Here is a 19,756-nt window from a genome sequence, read left to right on the forward strand (position 1 = left end):
TCTGACTAAGAGCCAAGTTCTTGTTCGTCGATAGATCTGAACGCGACGTGTTGCTACCAGTGCGTTCCAGTGCCATTTTGTGAGTTATTATTCGAGTGTTCATTTATCCTTATAGGATAAAGAGTGTTGATTCAGAATTGTGATAAAAATTTGAAATATCGATAAGCTTTCAAAGTGAATTTAAACTTTAATAAAAATTATCCAATCCAAAATAATGAAAAATATTACAAGTTTAGTCATACAAGTTTACAATACCGGACAATAAGTTTAAGAATTTCTTAAAGAAAAATTTCCCAACGTCCTGATAATAAATGTCAATCATTTCGTGCGAATACTAAATACAATTTTCATTTTGCCAAGTCACCATGATAATGACGGCTTTGATTATGATTATGATTATGATTGCGACTTTGATTATTGTTATATAATTGGTAAACAATTACAATTGAAGTTATATCAGCTTCAGCCTCCAGTATCCGATAAGCAGACTTCTGCATTTGCCCCATCGAGAGCAATCAAAATACAAAAATCTTATCTGCAAAAAAATGTTGATATTCCAGTTGGGAATTTGGCTTTGACTTTAATATGGGCAATCCACGAGATACTAATGTTTGTTTGTATAATCCAAATTACAGCGGCACTTGTTGAATGATAAAACACTCAACAAATGACAAGTTATTGATAGTTTGAATCGACCCGCATAGAGAGATATTAACGACCCTCAAAATGCAGTCCATCGTCGCCAATGAGCTGCCGCCGAATCCGCGCGAGAAGGCAAATCCATTATCCTCGATTATGTTTTGGTAAGTCTCGATTAATAAAATATTATCTATCGATCTAGTTTCATAACATAAATTTATCTATACAGCTATACGATGCCCACATTTTTCAAGGGACGTAAAAAGACTCTGGACGAAAACGATCTTTATAGGGCTCTAAATGAACATAGATCCGGTAAGTGGCGATATGTTTTATAATCCTAATTACCTCAATAATCAAACAAATTTGCATTGATTTGTTTCATTAAAATTTTTATATAGTACTTGAAGCACTTCATTGATTAGAATAGGCTTAGGTAATAAATGCTCATAAATTATATAAGGCACACGGTTTGAGTGTTTTATCTTTGTTTAAAATAGTTAAATAGTTTCATAATAAGGTTCTATGTTAGCGCCATCTATTTTGATTGGATTTCAATTGGGGTTTGCCCTTTGTTCATCACTTGACTTGGATCATTCGTTCAGGGAATTGTGATACCGGTAGACTTCCTATCGTTATGACAAAGTAACTGTCATTGGTTTTTTTTCCTGATTTTTTTCGTATTATGTACACGTTTATAGTATAAGCTGTACGAGTATATAAAGCCAAGTATTAACAGTGGGAATTATCTATGGAAATATATCAAGACTTCAGACATTTTTTACGTGTAGTCTGAAGTGGCAAAATCAAAAGCAAAAGCAAAAACAAAAGCCAAAGCTAAAGCAATGGCACTGGGACACCACTTAAGGGTACAGGTTTCAATGATTAGATAGAATTGAGCGTGCATGTGGCAAGGTTTTGTAGTCTGGAACTTGTGTCGTACGATGGATAAGCACATTCAAAAGTTCTTCAAACCTAGCCGACATTGCATGAGCTAGGGGAAGTTTATTTCCACTAGTAGTTCTACAATTTGTATGTGGAGTATATATATTACGACAGTTCAAATACCTATATAAAACTTATCTATATTGGTATTATCTCATAAATTTCTTACAGTCTTCATAAATCAATGGCTACCTCATCTCCCGATAAGAATGGTGTCAATCAATTAATAAATTGAAGACCCAATGCTTTTAAATAGGAGTCCATTATATTATATCCAATGAGTTGCCAGATTATAAAGGCCTAATCAAGGGTATTTCAATGAAATTGCCAAATTGAACTTTGATATTCGTAGAACTATTTAAAGAAAATCAGGTGCCCGGACAGCCGAAATTTTCATTGATTACCGACGATAACATTGACAACTTCCATTGATGCAATTAATGAATTTCCTTTTGACCGAAGAATGATATATGAGATATACAATTAAATATCGTGCGCTTATTTACTTATAATAAATGAGCCCATAGAGACAAAGTGAGTTGACATTAAGTGCTACTGTACAATCTAATCGAGGCATACGCCTTGAGTAAATATTTATTTAGGTAAACAATGGCAAAATTTTTTAACAAACTTTGGTACTATGATGTGTCAATCCGTATAAATGGCGTATAGTACATGTATACTATAAAGATCTATCGGCCACTTAAGATAATTATAGCATGTGGTCAAGCGTTGCGGAAGTACCCATGACTATAGTAGTACATATTAGATCGAGTAGTAAATGGTTTCATGTCCATATGCATTTCAATTGCAACTAACTGGCTCGATGGGATTAGCTTGCTTACTGATAACTGGACAGCTGGGTGGAACTTGGTCGATTTCATGACTCGTGTATTGAGCTCAGCCATAATTCAAATATAAAACACAGACAATAGCAAAAAATCGCTTGACGTAAGCGATAAAAAAAATCAAGTCAAGAACTCTTTTATGAAAGATTTTGAAAGGTTACAAATCGTTCTATGCGCGGCAATTTAGATTGTCGTCTATAAATACGCAATCTGATTAACGGACGTATAACTTTGCTTGGATTTCAGATAAACTTGGCAAGAAGCTAAGCGATGCCTGGGAAAATGAGGTGGAACAAAAACGCAAGAAGAAAAAGACGCCAAGCCTGTTCAAGGTGACGATGAGCGTCTTTGGCTGGAACTTTGGTTTACTGGGCTTCGCTTTATTTATTCTGGAAATGGGCTTCCGGTAAGCTGAGACACACCCCTTTGGTATTATTTATGGTCCTTATTATAATGTTTGTTTTCCTACTCTTTCCATTATTTTTGATCTTTTTTGCTTTAGCGTCACACAGCCTCTGTGTCTGGGCGGTCTGGTGGCCTTTTATGCCAATCCCGACAATGCAGACAGCGAAGATCGGAGCACGGCCTATCTATATGCCGGCGGCGTGATCTTGTGCAGTGCTTTCAACGTCTTAGGTATGCATCCTTATATGCTGGGCATGTTCCACACGGGCATGAAGGTGCGCGTTGCCATGTGCAGTATGATTTATCGCAAGGCGTTACGCTTGAGCCGAACTGCGCTGGGGGACACGACGATTGGTCAGGTGGTTAATCTCATATCGAACGATGTGGGCCGTCTCGATGTGTCTGTCATCCACGTGCATTATTTATGGCTGGGACCTGTGGAGATCGGAGTAATCACTTGGCTCATGTACAGAGAGGTAAGTGAACTTTTAGGAGACATGAACTTGACTTAACCAACTCTTAACATAACAATCATTTTAATCACCCCCCCAACATATAGATTGGCGTCTCGGCATTCTTTGGCGTGGCCGTCATGTTGCTCTTCGTTCCCCTGCAGGCATATTTGGGCAAGAAGACTTCGGTGCTCCGTTTGAAGACAGCTCTTCGCACGGACGAGCGAGTGCGCATGATGAATGAGATCATTTCGGGCATTCAGGTGATCAAGATGTACGCCTGGGAGATTCCGTTCTGCAAAATGGTCAACGATATGCGAGCCAAAGAGATGAGCGCCATTCGAAATGTGAACTACATTCGCGGTACCTTGCAAAGTTTCATCATGTATGTGACGCGTATATCCGTATTCGTCAGCCTGGTTGGCTACGTCCTGCTGGGTCAACTCTTAACCGCCGAGAAGGCCTTTGTGATCACTGCCTATTACAATATTCTGCGTAACACGATGACCATCTACTTCCCCATGGGTATATCACAGGTAATTTTACTTTTCCTTTTCACATATGTAGTTTGTATACATTTTGGTAAGGTTTATATTAAAATTATAAAAAGACGTATTTTTTGTGATTTTGCATTTTATGGTTCGGTACATTAAAAAATCAAGAAAGGTTGTCTTCCTTAAAAATATTATATTAGTATACAAACTATTTCCATGTACCAACCGTGATCGCATTACGGTACTTTTGTTACTGGGTACCTTGGTTTTTGTTCTCCAAAATGGTAGATTTTTTATATATTATGTTTTTTAAGACCCGCAGTTATTAAAAGCAGAAATCAGTTGACAATGGCATTCAACTTGTATAATCAACAAAAATCAATTGTTAAAATATTAAAAAATAATATTGCTACAAGTAGTTTAATCTAAGATCTAAACACAGCCATGTTAACAACTGTACAACAAGATTACTGGCAATTTTTTATGGTACGACTTTTTGTACAACTTTCGATAAAAGTGTACCGATGTTTACTTGTATTTTACTTCTTTTGGTAAATACAGTTTAAAAAGGTTTCCGTATAAAAGAAATACAATTCTTAATTTAATTAAGTAACAAAACTTTAAAAATAATTTGAAAAATAAAATAGAAGTGTCATTCATTTGGCGATAAGTATGATTCATAATTATATACTTGAAAGTATTAACAAGAAATTTACCAATTATAATACAAGTGTACTCAATTTTATAATTTAATCTATAGATTCAAAGATCAACTTAAGTTTTTAGCTTTTTGTACTATAACTATTCTACAATTAAGATATTGCCATCTGACACCCATTACTTTATCCATTACTTTGCTATAGATCGCCGAATTGCTCGTTTCTATTGGCCGTATACAAAAATTCATGTTGCACGAAGAGACAAAGGTGCGCGACAAGTCCAACGATGCCGATGAACAGAAGTTGGGCAACAAGCCCTCGAATAACCTGGTCAAGGAGCCTGTGACCACAGCCCCCGTAGTCTTGCAGCCGAATAGCCGACGACCCAGCGAAGCGGAGAGTAGCGTGACCATCACGAAGATGAAGGCCAAGTGGGATTCGAAAGCCACGGAATACACTTTGGACAACATTAACCTCAAGTTTAAGCCACGACAATTGGTGGCTGTTATTGGACCCGTTGGCTCCGGCAAATCCAGTCTGATTCAAACCATTCTGGGTGAACTGCCGCCAGAGTCGGGTAGCGTGAAGGTGAATGGTACCGTCTCGTATGCCTCCCAAGAACCTTGGCTCTTCACTGGCACAGTGCGTCAAAATATACTGTTCGGTCTGCCCATGGACAAGGCTCGTTATCGCCAGGTGGTGAAGAAGTGTGCGTTGGAGCGTGACTTTGAACTTTTGCCGTACGGCGATAAGACAATTGTGGGAGAGCGTGGCGCTTCGTTATCCGGCGGACAAAAGGCCCGTATCAGTCTGGCGCGTTCTGTGTACCGCAAGGCGGACATCTATCTGCTCGATGATCCTCTGAGTGCTGTGGACACACATGTGGGACGTCATCTGTTCGATCAATGTATGCGAGGCTATCTGCGGAACGAGATTGTCCTCTTGGTGACGCATCAGCTGCAATTCTTGGAGCAAGCCGACATGATTGTGATTCTGGACAAGGGAAAGATCAGTGCCAAGGGCACCTACGAGTCCATGTGCAAGAGTGGTCTAGACTTTGCTCAAATGTTAACCGATCCGAGCAAGAAGGACGAGGGCAGCAATGAGGGACCCGAGAAGCGCAAGCTGTCGCAGGTCAGCAGCAACTTGCGCAGTCGTCAGAACAGTGTTTCATCTTTGACATCCACTGTGGAATCCGTGGCGATGGAGTCACCCATGCAGACGCAGGAGGGACGCACCGAGGGACAGATTGGCATGGGTCTATACAAGAAATACTTTGCCGCCAATGGTTACGGTCTCTTCATTATCTTTGCTTTCTTCCTCATTGGTGCTCAGGTCTTGGGCTCTGGCGGCGACATATTCTTGTCCTACTGGTGAGTAAACTTCTTTTGGAGTCGAGCCTCAGACTAATTCTTGTGCAATTTCAGGGTAAATAAAAACGAAGGCACGGATTCGGACACAGATACGGAAACGAATTCGCTGATTTCTCGGCTGCGGCGCTCGTTTATGCCCCGCATTAATAACGACACCGATCCCGTCGATATTTATTGGTTTACGGGCATCAACGTTCTGGTGATTGTGTTCTCCCTGGTGCGCAGTGTGCTTTTCTTCCACTTGGCTGCAAAGAGCTCAACGACGCTCCACAACAAGATGTTCCAGGGTGTCACGCGGGCAGCAATGAATTTCTTCAACACAAATCCATCGGGTCGTATTTTGAATCGTTTCTCCAAGGATCTGGGTCAGGTGGATGAGATCTTGCCGTCGGTGATGATGGATGTGCTGCAGATCTTCCTCGTGATTATCGGTATCATTGTGGTGCTTTGCATTGTCAATATCTGGTACCTTTTGGTCACCTTCATTCTGGTCCTCATTTTCTATCTGCTACGTGCCTTCTATCTGACGACATCCCGCGATGTCAAGCGGCTGGAGGCTATTAGTAAGTGTTGATCCTAATATAAAATGAATTATAATTAATCAGAAATTCTATATTTTAGCTCGCTCGCCCATTTACTCCCACTTGAGTGCTTCGCTTAATGGCTTGCCCACGATTCGTGCTTTTGGTGCTCAAAAGGAGCTCATTTCGGAGTTCGACAACTTCCAAGATATGCACAGTTCAGGCTTCTACATGTTCCTGGCCACCAGTCGTGCCTTTGGCTATTGGCTGGATTTGGTCTGTGTGCTCTACATTGCGATTGTGACGCTTAGCTTCTTCCTGTTCTCTCCAGAAAATGGTGGCGACGTCGGCTTGGCTATAACACAGGTATGACTCCTTAGCAACCTTCATTGTACCTCTACTAACTTTGCATTGCTTCTGTAGGCTATGGGTATGACCGGCATGGTGCAATGGGGCATGCGTCAATCGGCAGAATTGGAGAATACGATGACATCGGTAGAGCGTGTGGTTGAGTACGAAGATCTGCAGCCGGAGGGTGACTTTGATTCGAAGCCCAACAAGAAACCACCAAAGGACTGGCCAGATGAGGGCAAGATTGTCTTTGACGATCTGAGTCTGCGTTACTTCCCCGAAAAAGATGCGGACTACGTGTTGCGCTCCTTGACCTTTGACATTCAGGCTTGCGAGAAGATTGGAATTGTTGGACGCACCGGTGCCGGCAAATCGTCGCTGATTAACGCACTCTTCCGCCTGTCCTATAACGAGGGCTCGATCCTCATCGATCGCCGCAACACCAGCGACCTGGGTCTGCATGACTTGCGCAGCAAGATTTCGATTATTCCCCAGGAACCAGTGCTCTTCTCGGGCACCATGCGTTACAATCTGGATCCGTTCGATGAGTACTCCGATGTGAAACTCTGGGAATCCCTGGAAGAGGTTAAGCTCAAGGAAGTGGTGGCCGAACTCGCTGGCGGTTTGTCAAGCAAGATTTCAGAAGGCGGCACCAACTTCAGTGTGGGACAACGTCAATTGGTTTGCTTGGCTCGTGCCATTTTGCGTGAGAATCGCATTCTGGTGATGGACGAGGCCACCGCCAATGTGGATCCACAAACAGATGCGCTCATTCAGAACACGATTAGGAATAAGTTCAAGGATTGCACAGTGCTCACAATTGCTCATCGTCTGCACACGGTTATGGATTCGGACAAGGTTTTGGTAATGGACGCTGGACGTGCTGTTGAATTTGGATCGCCATTCGAGCTGTTGACGGTGAGCGAGAAGAAGGTATTCCACAGCATGGTAAAGCAGACGGGCGACGCGACATTCGATGTGTTGCTCAAGGTTGCACAGAAGGTAAGTCATCGAAGCAATGAATACAATTTAATTTACTGATTTATGCATTTCGCGACAGGCGCATGAGGATCATCTGAAGGCGAAGAAAGACTCTTGACATTTCGCCGTTCCGAAGGCGTTCAAAGACTACATACTTAAGATACTGGAACCAATTACAAACCACCCGGCGGCCAATGCACGCATTCAAAAGACCTTCCTATTTGCGGAGGCCTCCAAGCAGAAATTATTAGGGTAGCAAAAACATTAATGCTTAACCCCATAGAAGACGCCAAAATCAAAATTAAAATTTAATTCAGACCCAATTAACAAATAATATCAGCAAGCAAGTCGGCTTAGAATTTTTACAACAGACCCGTGTACAAACTAAATGTTAGATGATTTGAAATTAGAACTATAGATTGAACGATGACAATAAGGTAAAGATGCAGAGTATCAATCAGTTGATAACTCTGGCTGACCTTTAAAAGGTTGGCTGCATTGCAGGTGTATAGAAGGAGATGTAAAATGTGTTCCGTAATGACAATAAAGATTACAAAACAAAACAAAAACAGAAGCGAAAGACAAAAAACAAACACAAAAAAAAAAAATGAAAAACTATAAAACTGTTACGTCTAGTATTAATGTATGTGTGTTTTTATAGTAATTTATTAATGTACAAGTATACACAATAAATGTAACAATTTATTAACTTTTTATTTTATTTGAATTATAATTTCTACTTATTTCTTATTTTGCGCATTACCTTTTCAGTTGAAACAAGTAATCCTAACTCATAGAACTGCATTTAAATCATCAACAAAATAAGAGATTCAATGCATTTAAGACAAGTATCTTCCATTTGCTTAAACTGATATCAAATTACAAAAACAAAATGAAAATCTTAATGAATTTTTAAATTGAAGTGCTAGAACAACTTACATTTAAAATGAATATGAAAACACGCTTTTAAAAAGCGCCTAAAATATATATTTATACATAGAGCAGTTGCTGTACACACATAACTTCATCTAGGCTTTAGCTTTAGTTGATTTTATAAATAGATAATTGTATTTAATGTATTTATGTGAATGTCGCATCCATCTAGAACACCAGAGATAGCCAGGCTCCAATCAAACAGAATCCCCCAATGGTGGCATAATGCTGCAGTCCCCTCTCCCCGGTCAGAGCACGGTAATACATGCACCCGGAGAAGAGTGCGGTGCCAGCAGTCATCAGAGCGCCAGTCTGCAGTTGGAGGAAATTCAGATTAATTAAAAGACAATATTTTAAATTAAGGAGCTGCATTTAAGTGTTAAATGATAAATATAATATATGGCCGCCTGCATATTTTGATGTTAGCTTTAGTTGTTTGGCTTTGAAACCCCGAAATGAAAGAAAACTCTACGATTTACTTATCTAATAAGGCTGAAAACAAAATTGTTAAAATACCAATGAAACATAACATATGGAAATTAAAGCAGCGTTATTGAAGCTGCTTTTGGTACGTTTTTAAATGCACAAAACAACAAACAAATAATATTTATAATTAAGAAATGACAATAAGTGAACATTTTTCCTATATCCTAAGCCCATATCAGCTATGAACCTCCCATCATATCGCTCCCCCTAAATATTAACGTTAATGTTAGCAATTATTGTATACAAGTTTCATATTGTGGTGGTATGGAAATTACTTTTAAGCTGCAATTAGTGGTTGTTGAACATTTAGCTTTAGCTTTGAAAACATTTCATATACAATCTTCACATCTTTTTGAAGGAAGGACAAGGACAAATTTAGAGAACGCTTAGCATAAATCAAATTTCACTCGTGGTTTTTTTGTAACTAAAGAGAAATCAATCAGCGCATGAGAATTTAACTAAGAGAGTGTCAATTACATATACATACATGCAAATTTAAAATGTAATTAAATACATACATACATATTTATATACATATACTATATCAATGTTGAAAAGTAAATAAAAATTCTGCATAAATCAATTCATTCATTCCAAAAGTAACGTGAGTTGTTGTAAATTCCGTTCAAAGATTAAACTTTACAAATGAGAAATAACTGAAAAGCTTTATGATGCCCAAATAAATGATAAATAAACACAATTGTTCAATTTATTAAATACATAGCTTTCTGCATTCGTCCTTTGATAAAAACTTAAGAGTGGTTGGTAAAGTGAAATCACTAAACGGTCTCTAGTAAGGTTAAAAAAACGAAAAGATTTTTAATAAATTTAGATTTGTAGGGAGTACAATTTTACTTTTCGTTTAATCTTGAGTGTGAATGTTGAATATGCCGTTAAAGAATTTATGTTTATATTCGTGTGTGGCCGTCAAATTAAATTAAAATCTAAATTAGAATCCAAACACAGCTGGTAAAAAAAAGTAAGAGGGCTACTGTTATTATTTCAGTGCCGCACCAATACATTGACATGTTGGCATTGCATTAGTGTGCGTACGAAATAAATCGAAGTTTACAGTGCTACTATAATTTGATTACAAACTTTAAATCTAGCAGTAGGTGGATATCGTCACAAACAAAAAAGCTTACCGAACAATGTTTATACTGAGCCACAGTTTTAGGTCATTATATAAACACATCTCAACAAGAGGGGAAAGTACCCATTTCGAAATTTAGTCAATACTTACAAATACTGGGTAATGAGCCAGAGGCATGCACATGAGAGCGAAAGAATGCAGAAAATGTATTCTATTAGCAACATCGGCGAAAGCCTGTGCCTCCTGCTGCTCCTTGGGATCGTGCACGTCCTTCAGGAAATATTTACAATAGGCGCCCATAAAAATGGCCGACGCGCCGCCTAAGCCGGCGATTCTTACAAAATTATAATGGCTTCCCATTAAACTATACAATGGCACTTTCAAAGGTAATTGCGGGGTTTGCAATTGCAATTTTGGGTCATTTATTGGTACTTGCTTAGGACGAAGTCCCTGCGAAGGAGAATCGAAAACAAAATGTATTGTTAATGTATAAACAGTGCGAAGTGCAATTGCACAATAACAACTTACTATTGCACGCAGCATGGTCGATGTTGAAGAGATAAGGACTCGACTAACAGGATTGCCGAGGGTAATGTACTCCATGGTATCTGCAACTGACATGTTGGTAGAGTGTTCGATTGAAATGGAGTAAAGTTTGGCGCTGGAACCAGCTGGTGTATAATTCTGATGCTTGGACCTGAGGACAAAGCTAAGGCGTTGCCAGATCGGTTTAGTGCGCGAGCACTTGTTATCGACATTCGATATTTTCTAAATGTTGACAGTGTAAATGTGAATTTCAATGCTTTTATGACAAGCAATTTCATTTCAAAAAACATAACAAGACTATTTAATTTATTGCAAACAACATTGGCGGTGGTGATACAGGGTGTTTTAGTACATAATTCTAAAATATACCAAAATTATGTAAACTCGAAAAGTATTTTTACTTAACATTATTGGTGTCTATTTCCAACGGTTTGGCGCGTAAATCTTAAAAGCTTTATGTTTTGTGTTTTCCCACCATTCGGTTGTTTTCTCCGATTTCCATTAAAAATATAAATTTTCGGGAAAATCGATCATTTTCCTGACGAGAGTAATTGTTAAAAAATGTTATTGATGTAACCGTGACAATGGACCGTGAATTGAATAGTAACTACTGTTAAGTAATGACTTCAAATTTGCCTGTCTTAGAAATACCCTTTTATTTTTATTATAAAACAAGCAATTAATATTTTAGACTATGGTAACTTTATAAAAAAATATATATAAACCTAATGCAGTAATTTTCTAGAACTAAGTGGTAAGAGTTGGAGCGCCTTTAAATCCTTTGGCTAGTAAAAAATGTTCGGACGAATCCCCACGACTGGCCCGAGGTTTAACACGTTTTAGTTTTTCGTAATAACAGAGAATGTCGCGCTCCAGTTTGGGGACATCTCCGTTGTCCCATATTTTAATCACCAAATTTGCTTGCGGTGCTGACATGGCCAAAGCGAACCTCAATACTTCGTAGCACAAGTTTGTGATGCTTTCCTGATCCAGCATGCGAACTCCAGTAGCATTCGGCGCCATGTCCGAGAGCACACAGTTGACCTGACGACCTGCGAGTGATTCCCGCAGACGTTTTTGGGCCAGTTGTGCAGTGAAATCCATTCCACCAAAAATTGTGGCACCTGGCACAGCATGAAAATGTAAGAGATCGATGCTGAAGACTGCTCCGCGAGGTGAACGCTCTATTTTTCCATTAGCATTGGTGCGTTCGACGGCCACTTGGGTCCAGCTGCCCGGAGCTGCACCGCAATCAATCACAACATCGCCAGGCTTCAGTACTTTATACTTATCATCCATTTCCAGGAGTTTGAAAGCGCTGCGACACCGATAATTCAGCATGTGGGCTTTCTCTACGTAGGGATCCGCGAGTTGGCGAGTCAGCCATTCCTGAGAGCTCTTGCTTTTTCCCTTGAGGTTGTTTGGTTGTTGCTTGGCATGGTGCAGATTGTTTTGAGTTTGCACAAAACGCCGAATTATGCAATTGGTTAAAATCGCAACCGGTTGCCGCATTGTTAAACACAAATAAAAGACAGCTGTTCAAAGTTACAGCACAGAGGTTAAATTTAGTGCATTTTGTGAATTCTGTATTTTGTTAGGGTTGAAAGTGTTGTCAGGCTAGTTTTTCTATTGTAGTGTGGGGAACTATTTATAATTGTTATTTTGAGAATAAGATAATAATTGTACAGAATAAAATAAATAATAAAAGCAATTTAATAACCTTAAAGTTAAATCATTGCATAGTTTATTTGAACTAGTGAACCATTATTTGGTATTTTCTTGCGGAGTTGGTATTTTCATTTTAAGTTTTTTTTACGTTTGAATGAAAGGTCGCACTGCATGAACAGTTTGACACTACGCGACAATGACGAATGGAAGAAATACGCATTATTAAATGTAAAAAAACGTACGCAAATGAGTGAAGTGACAAATAGAGCAAAAATAAATAATTAAAACGTGTGAAAATATGATACACATAATTGACAGCATATGACTGCAAGTGCATATTACAATTCAAATTAAAAGAATACAAATTTTCCCCCGTGTCGCTCGCGATGAAAAAAACAACAAAGACGTCGACGTTGTTGTCGTCTGAAGTTTGCAAAATGAAATACTACGTCTTTTGTTGCGCGTTCATTTTGCTGTCGAGCGGCGTGATTGCATCAGCAATACAACAAACGACAGGTGCAAATGCCGACTCAGCAGAAGTTGTGAGCAGCGCAGAAGACAAGGCGGTAAGTCGACAGTATTTGCCAATAAATATGCGGGTTCACTTTTTGCCCTTTGCCCCATATTCATTTTTAATGTCAATTAACAAATTGTTTTGCTTACTCTTTTGTATAGGATTGCACGGACCTTGCCCGCGACGAGGAAGCGTTGATGGTGTTCTCTACGCTAGGCGGCGGATTGACAGCAATCGATCCGATTACAAGTGAAATACGATGGACAATAGCCGACGGTAATTACTAATACATAAACATACATATATAAATTACACGCACACAAACTATGAAGGAACAAACCACATATTACTGCTACTTTATTCTTATTTCTTTTTTACTTGAAATGCAATCGTTAAAGGTAGCCCCATTTTACACCGCGTGTCACTCTCTCACTCTTAGACACAGTGTGCAATTGTGTGTGTTTGTGTGAGATATTAAGCATATGGCAGCAAATGTATTCTCTCTTTGCCGCACTCCCTTTCTCTTTGTCACCAGCACTGCTTTGACCTCAAAGCTGTTGCATCAAAGCTGATTTCGCAATAATTGCTTAAAACTGCAACATAAACAAGAGCAAGTTGCTCTCTGTGATGAGCTCATCGCTCATCGGCAACAAAGCGTAGCATGCGTACACAAACAACACAGAAACACTAAAACACACACTTGAACATTTGTATGCGTTTGGCTCAGATGCTCACGCTACAAATGAACTGTAATTTTTGTTTTTTATTTCAATTTATTTTCTTCTGATAACAGCGGCGGCATGTTTACATGTACATTATATGTGTGTGTGAGAGTCACACAATCTCACAACGTAAACGAATCTTTTAATGAAAGTGCCATCGTGTAGCTATACTATGATTTAACGGTGCGAATTTATTGTTATACGGGGAGAATGTCAGTTAACGCTGATTGATAGTATAACAGTAGGTTAGAGCAGATAGCAAATAATACAATTTTAATATTAAAATTAGTAAAGGGTATTGTGATGGTCTATAACAAATTTAAAATCCGATAAATGTCGCACACATGTATTGTACATATTTTGTTGAATTTGTTTTATGTTTGCTTTTGCTAAATTATTGCTATTAATAGAGCTATGTTTGTTTTTTCCTATGGTTGTGTGCCAGCTTGTGTGCTTTATCAAGGAATATTCATATTGTATTGGTGTTCTTCCGTTGGTTATCTTTAAAACCCGCAGACATTTATATATTATTTACGAGAGTAATATAGAATCACCATGCGGCCAGTCATTTCAACTCATGCATAGTACCGAGTATTTTACGCCCCCCTCTCAAAGATTGTTGGTATCGATAAATGAAATAACAAAAAAAAAAAAAATGAACCCACAACCATACATCTATATAGTACACTATAATATATGACAATTTGTGCATGTGGCTAGTTTCGAATTGAAAATTTAATGTTGCTTTTTGTGTGTGTGGCTTTTCATTTCGTGGAAATTGGAATTAGAAACACAACACATGGGCACCATCTGAATTCGATTTTCCAGGCTTGACCAAAGTATATTCGAGACACATTTAATGGTTGGTTGATAGGAACATGTCATAATACGATTACGAACGGTTAAATATAATTATATATGCATTATTGCAATTTGTCGACCATAACAAAATTATAAAGATGTATCGATCTAGATTTTAGCTCAAAACATATTACCTCATCACATGTCCCGACGAATGACCAAACGAACAGTTGGATAGATAAATGTTTCTGCCGCTATTTGATTAGAATACGCATGCTAATTAAAGTGGCCGGCAAGGCGGGTTAAATGACCTAGCATATACTATAGTACAAATAGTTGGCAAACCCAAAACAAACTTCTTGTATTTCGATTCTCTTGCTCTCTTTCCGTCGAATAATTAACAACGGCTTGTGTGGGTTAATTAGTGATAAGGCTAAGCACGAGAAATGGACGCGATAAAGTCGTCACATTGCCACATTGTTGTGTTTCGTTTCGTTCGCTTTTGTTGCCGTGTACCCGCAACATTTGAAAACGCTTCTTACTACAACAAGCAATATCACCTAATTTCCCGATATTGCCGGTATTTTGTATGATTACAACGAGTTACACAAAACCAGAGAGAACAGTAACGGGCTGACTGAGATAAATTATATGTGGGTAATGGCTGTACTTAACGTAGAACCGTTATATAACTCACGACTTGTCATTTGCAGCTTATGCACTTGCTTTTGTTATTGTATACAGTCAACTAATTAAACCAACTTCTTATTTGCATTTTTAGAGCTTATCAGAATTAGCAATTCCAGTATAGTGAATCTACATAATTTAAATATTTAATGTGCTGATTGTGGACTGGGCTTGTTTTCCAGATTATTTCGAATTATTTCTAAAGAAACCTTTGGGAATATGGAAAAACCCAGCATTTTTGAATTATGATTTATAAAAAGTTTAAGCTCAAATGCACTAGTATATTTATTAGAAAATTACTCAGAGAATGTTTTGCAAACACGTGGGCCAATATAGGCTTCTGCACTCGCTAATCAAATATGTATTCAAGTGTCTTTGCTCTCCATATATTACTGGAGGACTGTCATGAAATTTTGACTGCATTGCAGTTGTTTTTATTTGAAAAACACATATACCCTATAAAGAGGAACTAAAGAAGGTTGAAATTTACTCATTAAAATTTAAATATTTTACTGCTAGTATTACTAAAGTTGAAATTTCATTATGATAGAGTAACAAACATATATCATCAGTACTTCATTTCTTAGATTACCTTAATTTCTTTGAATTTTCTACAAAACTGAAAGCAGATATTTAACAATCAATCTTATTGAAGTATAGCTTTGTTTCTTGTTTTCGATTAGAATGACAACCACTTCAATTATACTTGTCATGAAGAACTATTAGAATCATTGCCAGCATGTTAAATTAATTGAAAATTTCATTTTAGATCCACCCATTGTTGCGGAGCCCCAACAAAATGTTCAAGTTCCACATTATCTACCCGATCCACGTGATGGCAGCATTTATCAACTTGGCCAAATGGGAAGTCTGAAGAAGCTACCCTACACAATACCGCAGTTGGTTGCCAATGCACCCTGTCGCTCCTCCGACGGTATTCTCTATTCGGGCAAGAAGAGCGACACATGGTACATGGTCGATCCAAAGACAGGCAGGCGTGAGAAAGTCATGGGCTTTGGTGATGCCAATATGGAAGGCAAAGAAGGCGATCAAATTGGCTGGGCTACATCGCGAGCTATTTATTTGGGTCGCACTCAGTATACGGTCATGATGTATGATAGCCTGGCCAAGGATAAGAACGCAAAGCCCTGGAATATAACATTCTATGATTACAATGCACTCAGTGCACCGCCAGAGTTGGCAAAGGAATATGGTAAGGAAAATATTCACTAGTTGCTGTTCTTATCTCATAACATTTATGTATTTACAGAGTACATTCACTTGACCACCACAAGCAATGGCCAGATTGTCACCCTGGATCGGAAACAGGGTAAATTCTTGTGGCAACGTGATCTAAATAGTCCTGTGGTGGCAGCATTTCTGCTAGGACCTGATGGATTGCTCAGCGTGCCTTTCACGACTGTTTCCGACGAGGCTTATCAGGCCATAGTTGAGGAGTCGAAAATTGGCAATGTCAACACGGTTAAACTATTGTAAGTTTACACATACATAAGCTTTGTAAAACAATAACTAATTCTTTGCCTTATGCCACAGTCAATCCCTCTACGTGGGCGAGCATCAGCGTGGTCTCTATGCATTGCCGTCGTTGGTGGACAAGAATACGCCCCGAATTTCAACAACGCCCCCAATTAAGTTGCTGGACGGACCCGTTGCCGAGTTGAACAATAATCAAGAAAACGATCCTCGCACGGTTTACATAAATGACGTGCTACAAGAAAATCCCGGCATTATGCTAGGTCATTACAATATGCCCAATGATGCTAACAAGGGCAATTTACACCTTTCGCCAACACCGTCAGCAACCAAAGATGTTAACAGTTTGGCAACAATACACAACTATAACGATGGATACGGTTTGCTAGCGAATAATGAAAAGAACGCTGCTGATATTGGCGTGCAAACGGATCCAGAGATGGTGGAGATTACCATTGAATCGCGACCCAATACGATCAATCGCACGAAAACCATTATTCTGGCCAACAGCAACAAGGTTCAAGCATTTATTAACGAGTGGTTTATGGATCATCCGAGCGGAAAAGTTCATCAGATACTGATTGTCATTGTGATGGGTATGATAGCGTTGTTCTGGTACACATGCAGCACAATGCGCGAATTGCAAAAACAGAGCGAAAATGGATCCAAGACAATGGCTCAGCAGGCTGCCAATGGAAGTACAAATGGCAGTAATGGAAGTAATGCGAGCAATATCAGCGCACAGGATCTTGTTGATTTGGGCCAAGGTCATGTACGTGTGGGCAAGATCAGCTTCAATTCCAACGAAGTACTTGGAAAAGGCTGCGAAGGAACTTTTGTCTTTAAGGGCAACTTTGAGGAACGTTTTGTAGCAGTGAAACGTTTGCTACCTGAGTGCTTCACTTTTGCTGATCGTGAAGTTGCGCTGCTGAGAGAATCCGATGCCCACGAAAATGTGGTGCGTTACTTCTGCACCGAGCAGGATCGTCAATTTCGATATATCGCCGTGGAGCTTTGTGCAGCCACACTGCAGGACTACACTGAGGGTGATCGCTCACTGGAACTGCGTCAACAGATTGATATTTGGGAGGTTCTTGTTCAGTCAGCGGCTGGACTTGGTCACTTACATTCCCTTGATATTGGTAAGTAAATACACCGAATATCTTATCAAATTTGTTTAACTTGTGTATTTATTGACAGTTCATCGTGACATCAAGCCGCAAAATGTGCTGTTGTCGCTGCCTGATGCCAAAGGCAAGGTACGCGTTATGATATCGGACTTTGGTCTTTGTAAAAAGCTCAACTTTGGACGCACCAGTTTTTCGCGTCGTTCCGGGGTCACTGGCACCGATGGATGGATAGCCCCTGAGATGATGCGGGCGCAACGTACGGTAAGTTAACTGGTTTTAACCGAATATTCGATTATAGTACTTATGTTTTGATTTATTTAAAGACAACCGCTGTGGACATATTCTCGTTGGGCTGCGTCTACTACTATGTGCTGAGCGGTGGTCATCATGCCTTTGGTGACACTCTCAAGCGCCAAGCGAATATACTTTCCCATGAATATAATTTGTCCAAATTACGCGCCGACGGCACTGAGGAGCATAACAAAATTGTAAGCAAATGATTTGCACTTTTAAGTTGTAATGTATGTAATTATCAAAATCCTCTTTTAGATACTGGCGGAGCAACTTATATCTGATATGATACAGAAGGATTCACAGGCGCGTCCACCTGCTCGTTGCATCGGCAATCATCCGCTATTTTGGGATGAACCCAAAATGCTCAGCTTTCTGCAAGACGTTAGCGATCGTGTGGAGAAATTGCAGTTTCAAGCAGAGCCTTTAAAGTCACTGGAGAAAAACGGACGCATTGTTGTTCTGGACGATTGGAACGCCCATTTAGATCCATTGATTACAGATGATCTGCGAAAGTATCGCGGCTATATGGGGGCTAGTGTGCGGGACTTGTTGCGTGCTCTACGCAATAAGAAGCATCATTATCACGAACTCACTGCCGAGGCCCAAGAGATGCTTGGTTGCATACCACATGAGTTCACCAACTATTGGGTTGATCGATTCCCGCAGCTTATTTCGCATGCCTATCATGCATTCAGTATTTGCTCCAATGAGCCCATCTTCAAGCCGTACTACAACGCTGGCTATCACTTTTCCCGTCCCTGGTATTTTGATGCCGATGATGCACTTTTCCCCTTATTGATGCGGGATCCTAAACCGCTGCCCAAAGTGGGTAGCCCCAAGAAAACGCCACCAGCGTCATCGACGTTAGCACAACAACAGCTAAAGCAGCGGAAAGGCGCCTATAATTTTCGAAAACCAGTAAATGATGAGCTGGTTGCCGGCGTCGGATTGCAGCGTAATCTGGAGCTGGATACGCAGACTCTGGGAGCAGATAATGACAAACGCGATGTGTTCGCTAATTTTAAATTTCGACGATCCAAACCAGGTAATCGCAATTATACTGCTGGTCCTAAGGAGCAGGACAAGGAGAAATTTGTTAGCTGGACTTTGCCGTCAGCTACATCGGATTAAAACTAATCTGTTATAACACATCACTTTTGTAGTTGTAAATAGTTTATTACAATTAATTATTTTACTATAATTCTTATAATTTTAAATGTGCAATTTTTCTATGCAACTATTCCAAAACAATTCCCAATCAATGTCGTGTTATTAGTTAAATGTTTAGATAAAAGCAAGGAAAACGTACTGATCGAAATTCATATGAGGAAACTAGACCTATTTTTATATAAGTATCTATAATCGCTAGGAAAGTGAGAAGAGAATAAGTGCGTCAATCGAATGTACGCAATTTAACTGTGATAATTTGATGTAATTCTGTTTAATGCCCAAGTGCAAATTTATCTAGAAAATAGTGCAAGAGTTTTATACACCATTATTGTATGAATATTTATATTATTTAAGTATCCTTAATGAACCTGCTCCCCCAAGACGATGAATATACGGTAAAATAATGTGTAAATTAGCTACACTGTAGACTCTACAGTATAGTTGTTCTTTTTAGTAATAATGCACTTTTTAGTATTAAAAGTTTCGTAACACCAACCAAAATTGGACTTTTTTTTTAATCAACAGCCTAATTTGCATTTGTGTCCTTGTT

At 39.2% G+C, this 19,756-nt stretch overlaps 4 protein-coding genes across 4 annotated transcripts; 2 read left to right on the forward strand and 2 right to left on the reverse strand.

Moving 5' to 3' along the window:
- Nucleotide 1: 1 nt before the first annotated feature.
- On the forward strand, nucleotides 2–8,283 carry LOC117576162 (probable multidrug resistance-associated protein lethal(2)03659). The gene is given in 11 exon segments (XM_052007936.1): nucleotides 2–79; nucleotides 636–803; nucleotides 869–954; nucleotides 2,679–2,838; nucleotides 2,935–3,313; nucleotides 3,397–3,825; nucleotides 4,647–5,815; nucleotides 5,870–6,378; nucleotides 6,437–6,702; nucleotides 6,760–7,719; nucleotides 7,721–8,283. Coding segments are annotated over 10 exon segments (4,239 nt in total). The 5' UTR covers nucleotides 2–79; nucleotides 636–726; the 3' UTR covers nucleotides 7,925–8,283.
- A 109-nt stretch (nucleotides 8,284–8,392) lies between these two features.
- On the reverse strand, nucleotides 8,393–10,979 carry LOC117576167 (transmembrane protein 256). Its single transcript, XM_034260747.2, has 3 exons — nucleotides 10,709–10,979; nucleotides 10,331–10,630; nucleotides 8,393–8,913 (listed from the first exon to the last, which is right to left on the reverse strand). Exons 1-3 carry the CDS (start codon nucleotides 10,799–10,801, stop codon nucleotides 8,770–8,772), a joined length of 537 nt encoding a protein of 178 aa, XP_034116638.1. The 5' UTR covers nucleotides 10,802–10,979; the 3' UTR covers nucleotides 8,393–8,769.
- Nucleotides 10,980–11,379: 400 nt separating this feature from the next.
- On the reverse strand, nucleotides 11,380–12,394 carry LOC117576166 (rRNA methyltransferase 2, mitochondrial). Its single transcript, XM_034260746.2, has one exon. The coding sequence runs from the start codon at nucleotides 12,236–12,238 to the stop codon at nucleotides 11,474–11,476; it is 765 nt and encodes a 254-aa protein (XP_034116637.1). The 5' UTR covers nucleotides 12,239–12,394; the 3' UTR covers nucleotides 11,380–11,473.
- Nucleotides 12,395–12,565: 171 nt separating this feature from the next.
- Nucleotides 12,566–19,707, forward strand: LOC117576164 (serine/threonine-protein kinase/endoribonuclease IRE1). The gene is made up of 8 exons (XM_034260738.2): nucleotides 12,566–12,960; nucleotides 13,070–13,184; nucleotides 15,888–16,331; nucleotides 16,389–16,611; nucleotides 16,673–17,754; nucleotides 17,813–18,003; nucleotides 18,066–18,230; nucleotides 18,292–19,707. Exons 1-8 carry the CDS (start codon nucleotides 12,781–12,783, stop codon nucleotides 19,165–19,167), a joined length of 3,276 nt encoding a protein of 1,091 aa, XP_034116629.2. The 5' UTR covers nucleotides 12,566–12,780; the 3' UTR covers nucleotides 19,168–19,707.
- Nucleotides 19,708–19,756: the final 49 nt, after the last annotated feature.

The sequence above is a fragment of the Drosophila albomicans genome, chromosome 2R (genome assembly GCF_009650485.2).
Source record: "Drosophila albomicans strain 15112-1751.03 chromosome 2R, ASM965048v2, whole genome shotgun sequence".
Taxonomy (NCBI): domain Eukaryota; kingdom Metazoa; phylum Arthropoda; class Insecta; order Diptera; family Drosophilidae; genus Drosophila; species Drosophila albomicans.

Excerpts from the sequence above, each read along its gene's own strand:
- LOC117576167 (XM_034260747.2), bottom strand. The coding sequence starts at position 10,801 with ATGTCAGTTGCAGATACCATGGAGTACATTACCCTCGGCAATCCTGTT. Across the intron at positions 10,631-10,708 it reads CGACCATGCTGCGTGCAATA|GGACTTCGTCCTAAGCAAGT; the intron begins GTAAGTTGTTAT and ends TCTCCTTCGCAG. Across the intron at positions 8,914-10,330 it reads TGGCTCATTACCCAGTATTT|ACTGGCGCTCTGATGACTGC; the intron begins GTAAGTATTGAC and ends CTCCAACTGCAG.
- LOC117576166 (XM_034260746.2), bottom strand. The coding sequence starts at position 12,238 with ATGCGGCAACCGGTTGCGATTTTAACCAATTGCATAATTCGGCGTTTT.
- LOC117576164 (XM_034260738.2), top strand. The coding sequence starts at position 12,781 with ATGAAAAAAACAACAAAGACGTCGACGTTGTTGTCGTCTGAAGTTTGC. Across the intron at positions 13,185-15,887 it reads ACGATGGACAATAGCCGACG|ATCCACCCATTGTTGCGGAG; the intron begins GTAATTACTAAT and ends ATTTCATTTTAG. Across the intron at positions 16,612-16,672 it reads GTCAACACGGTTAAACTATT|TCAATCCCTCTACGTGGGCG; the intron begins GTAAGTTTACAC and ends CTTATGCCACAG.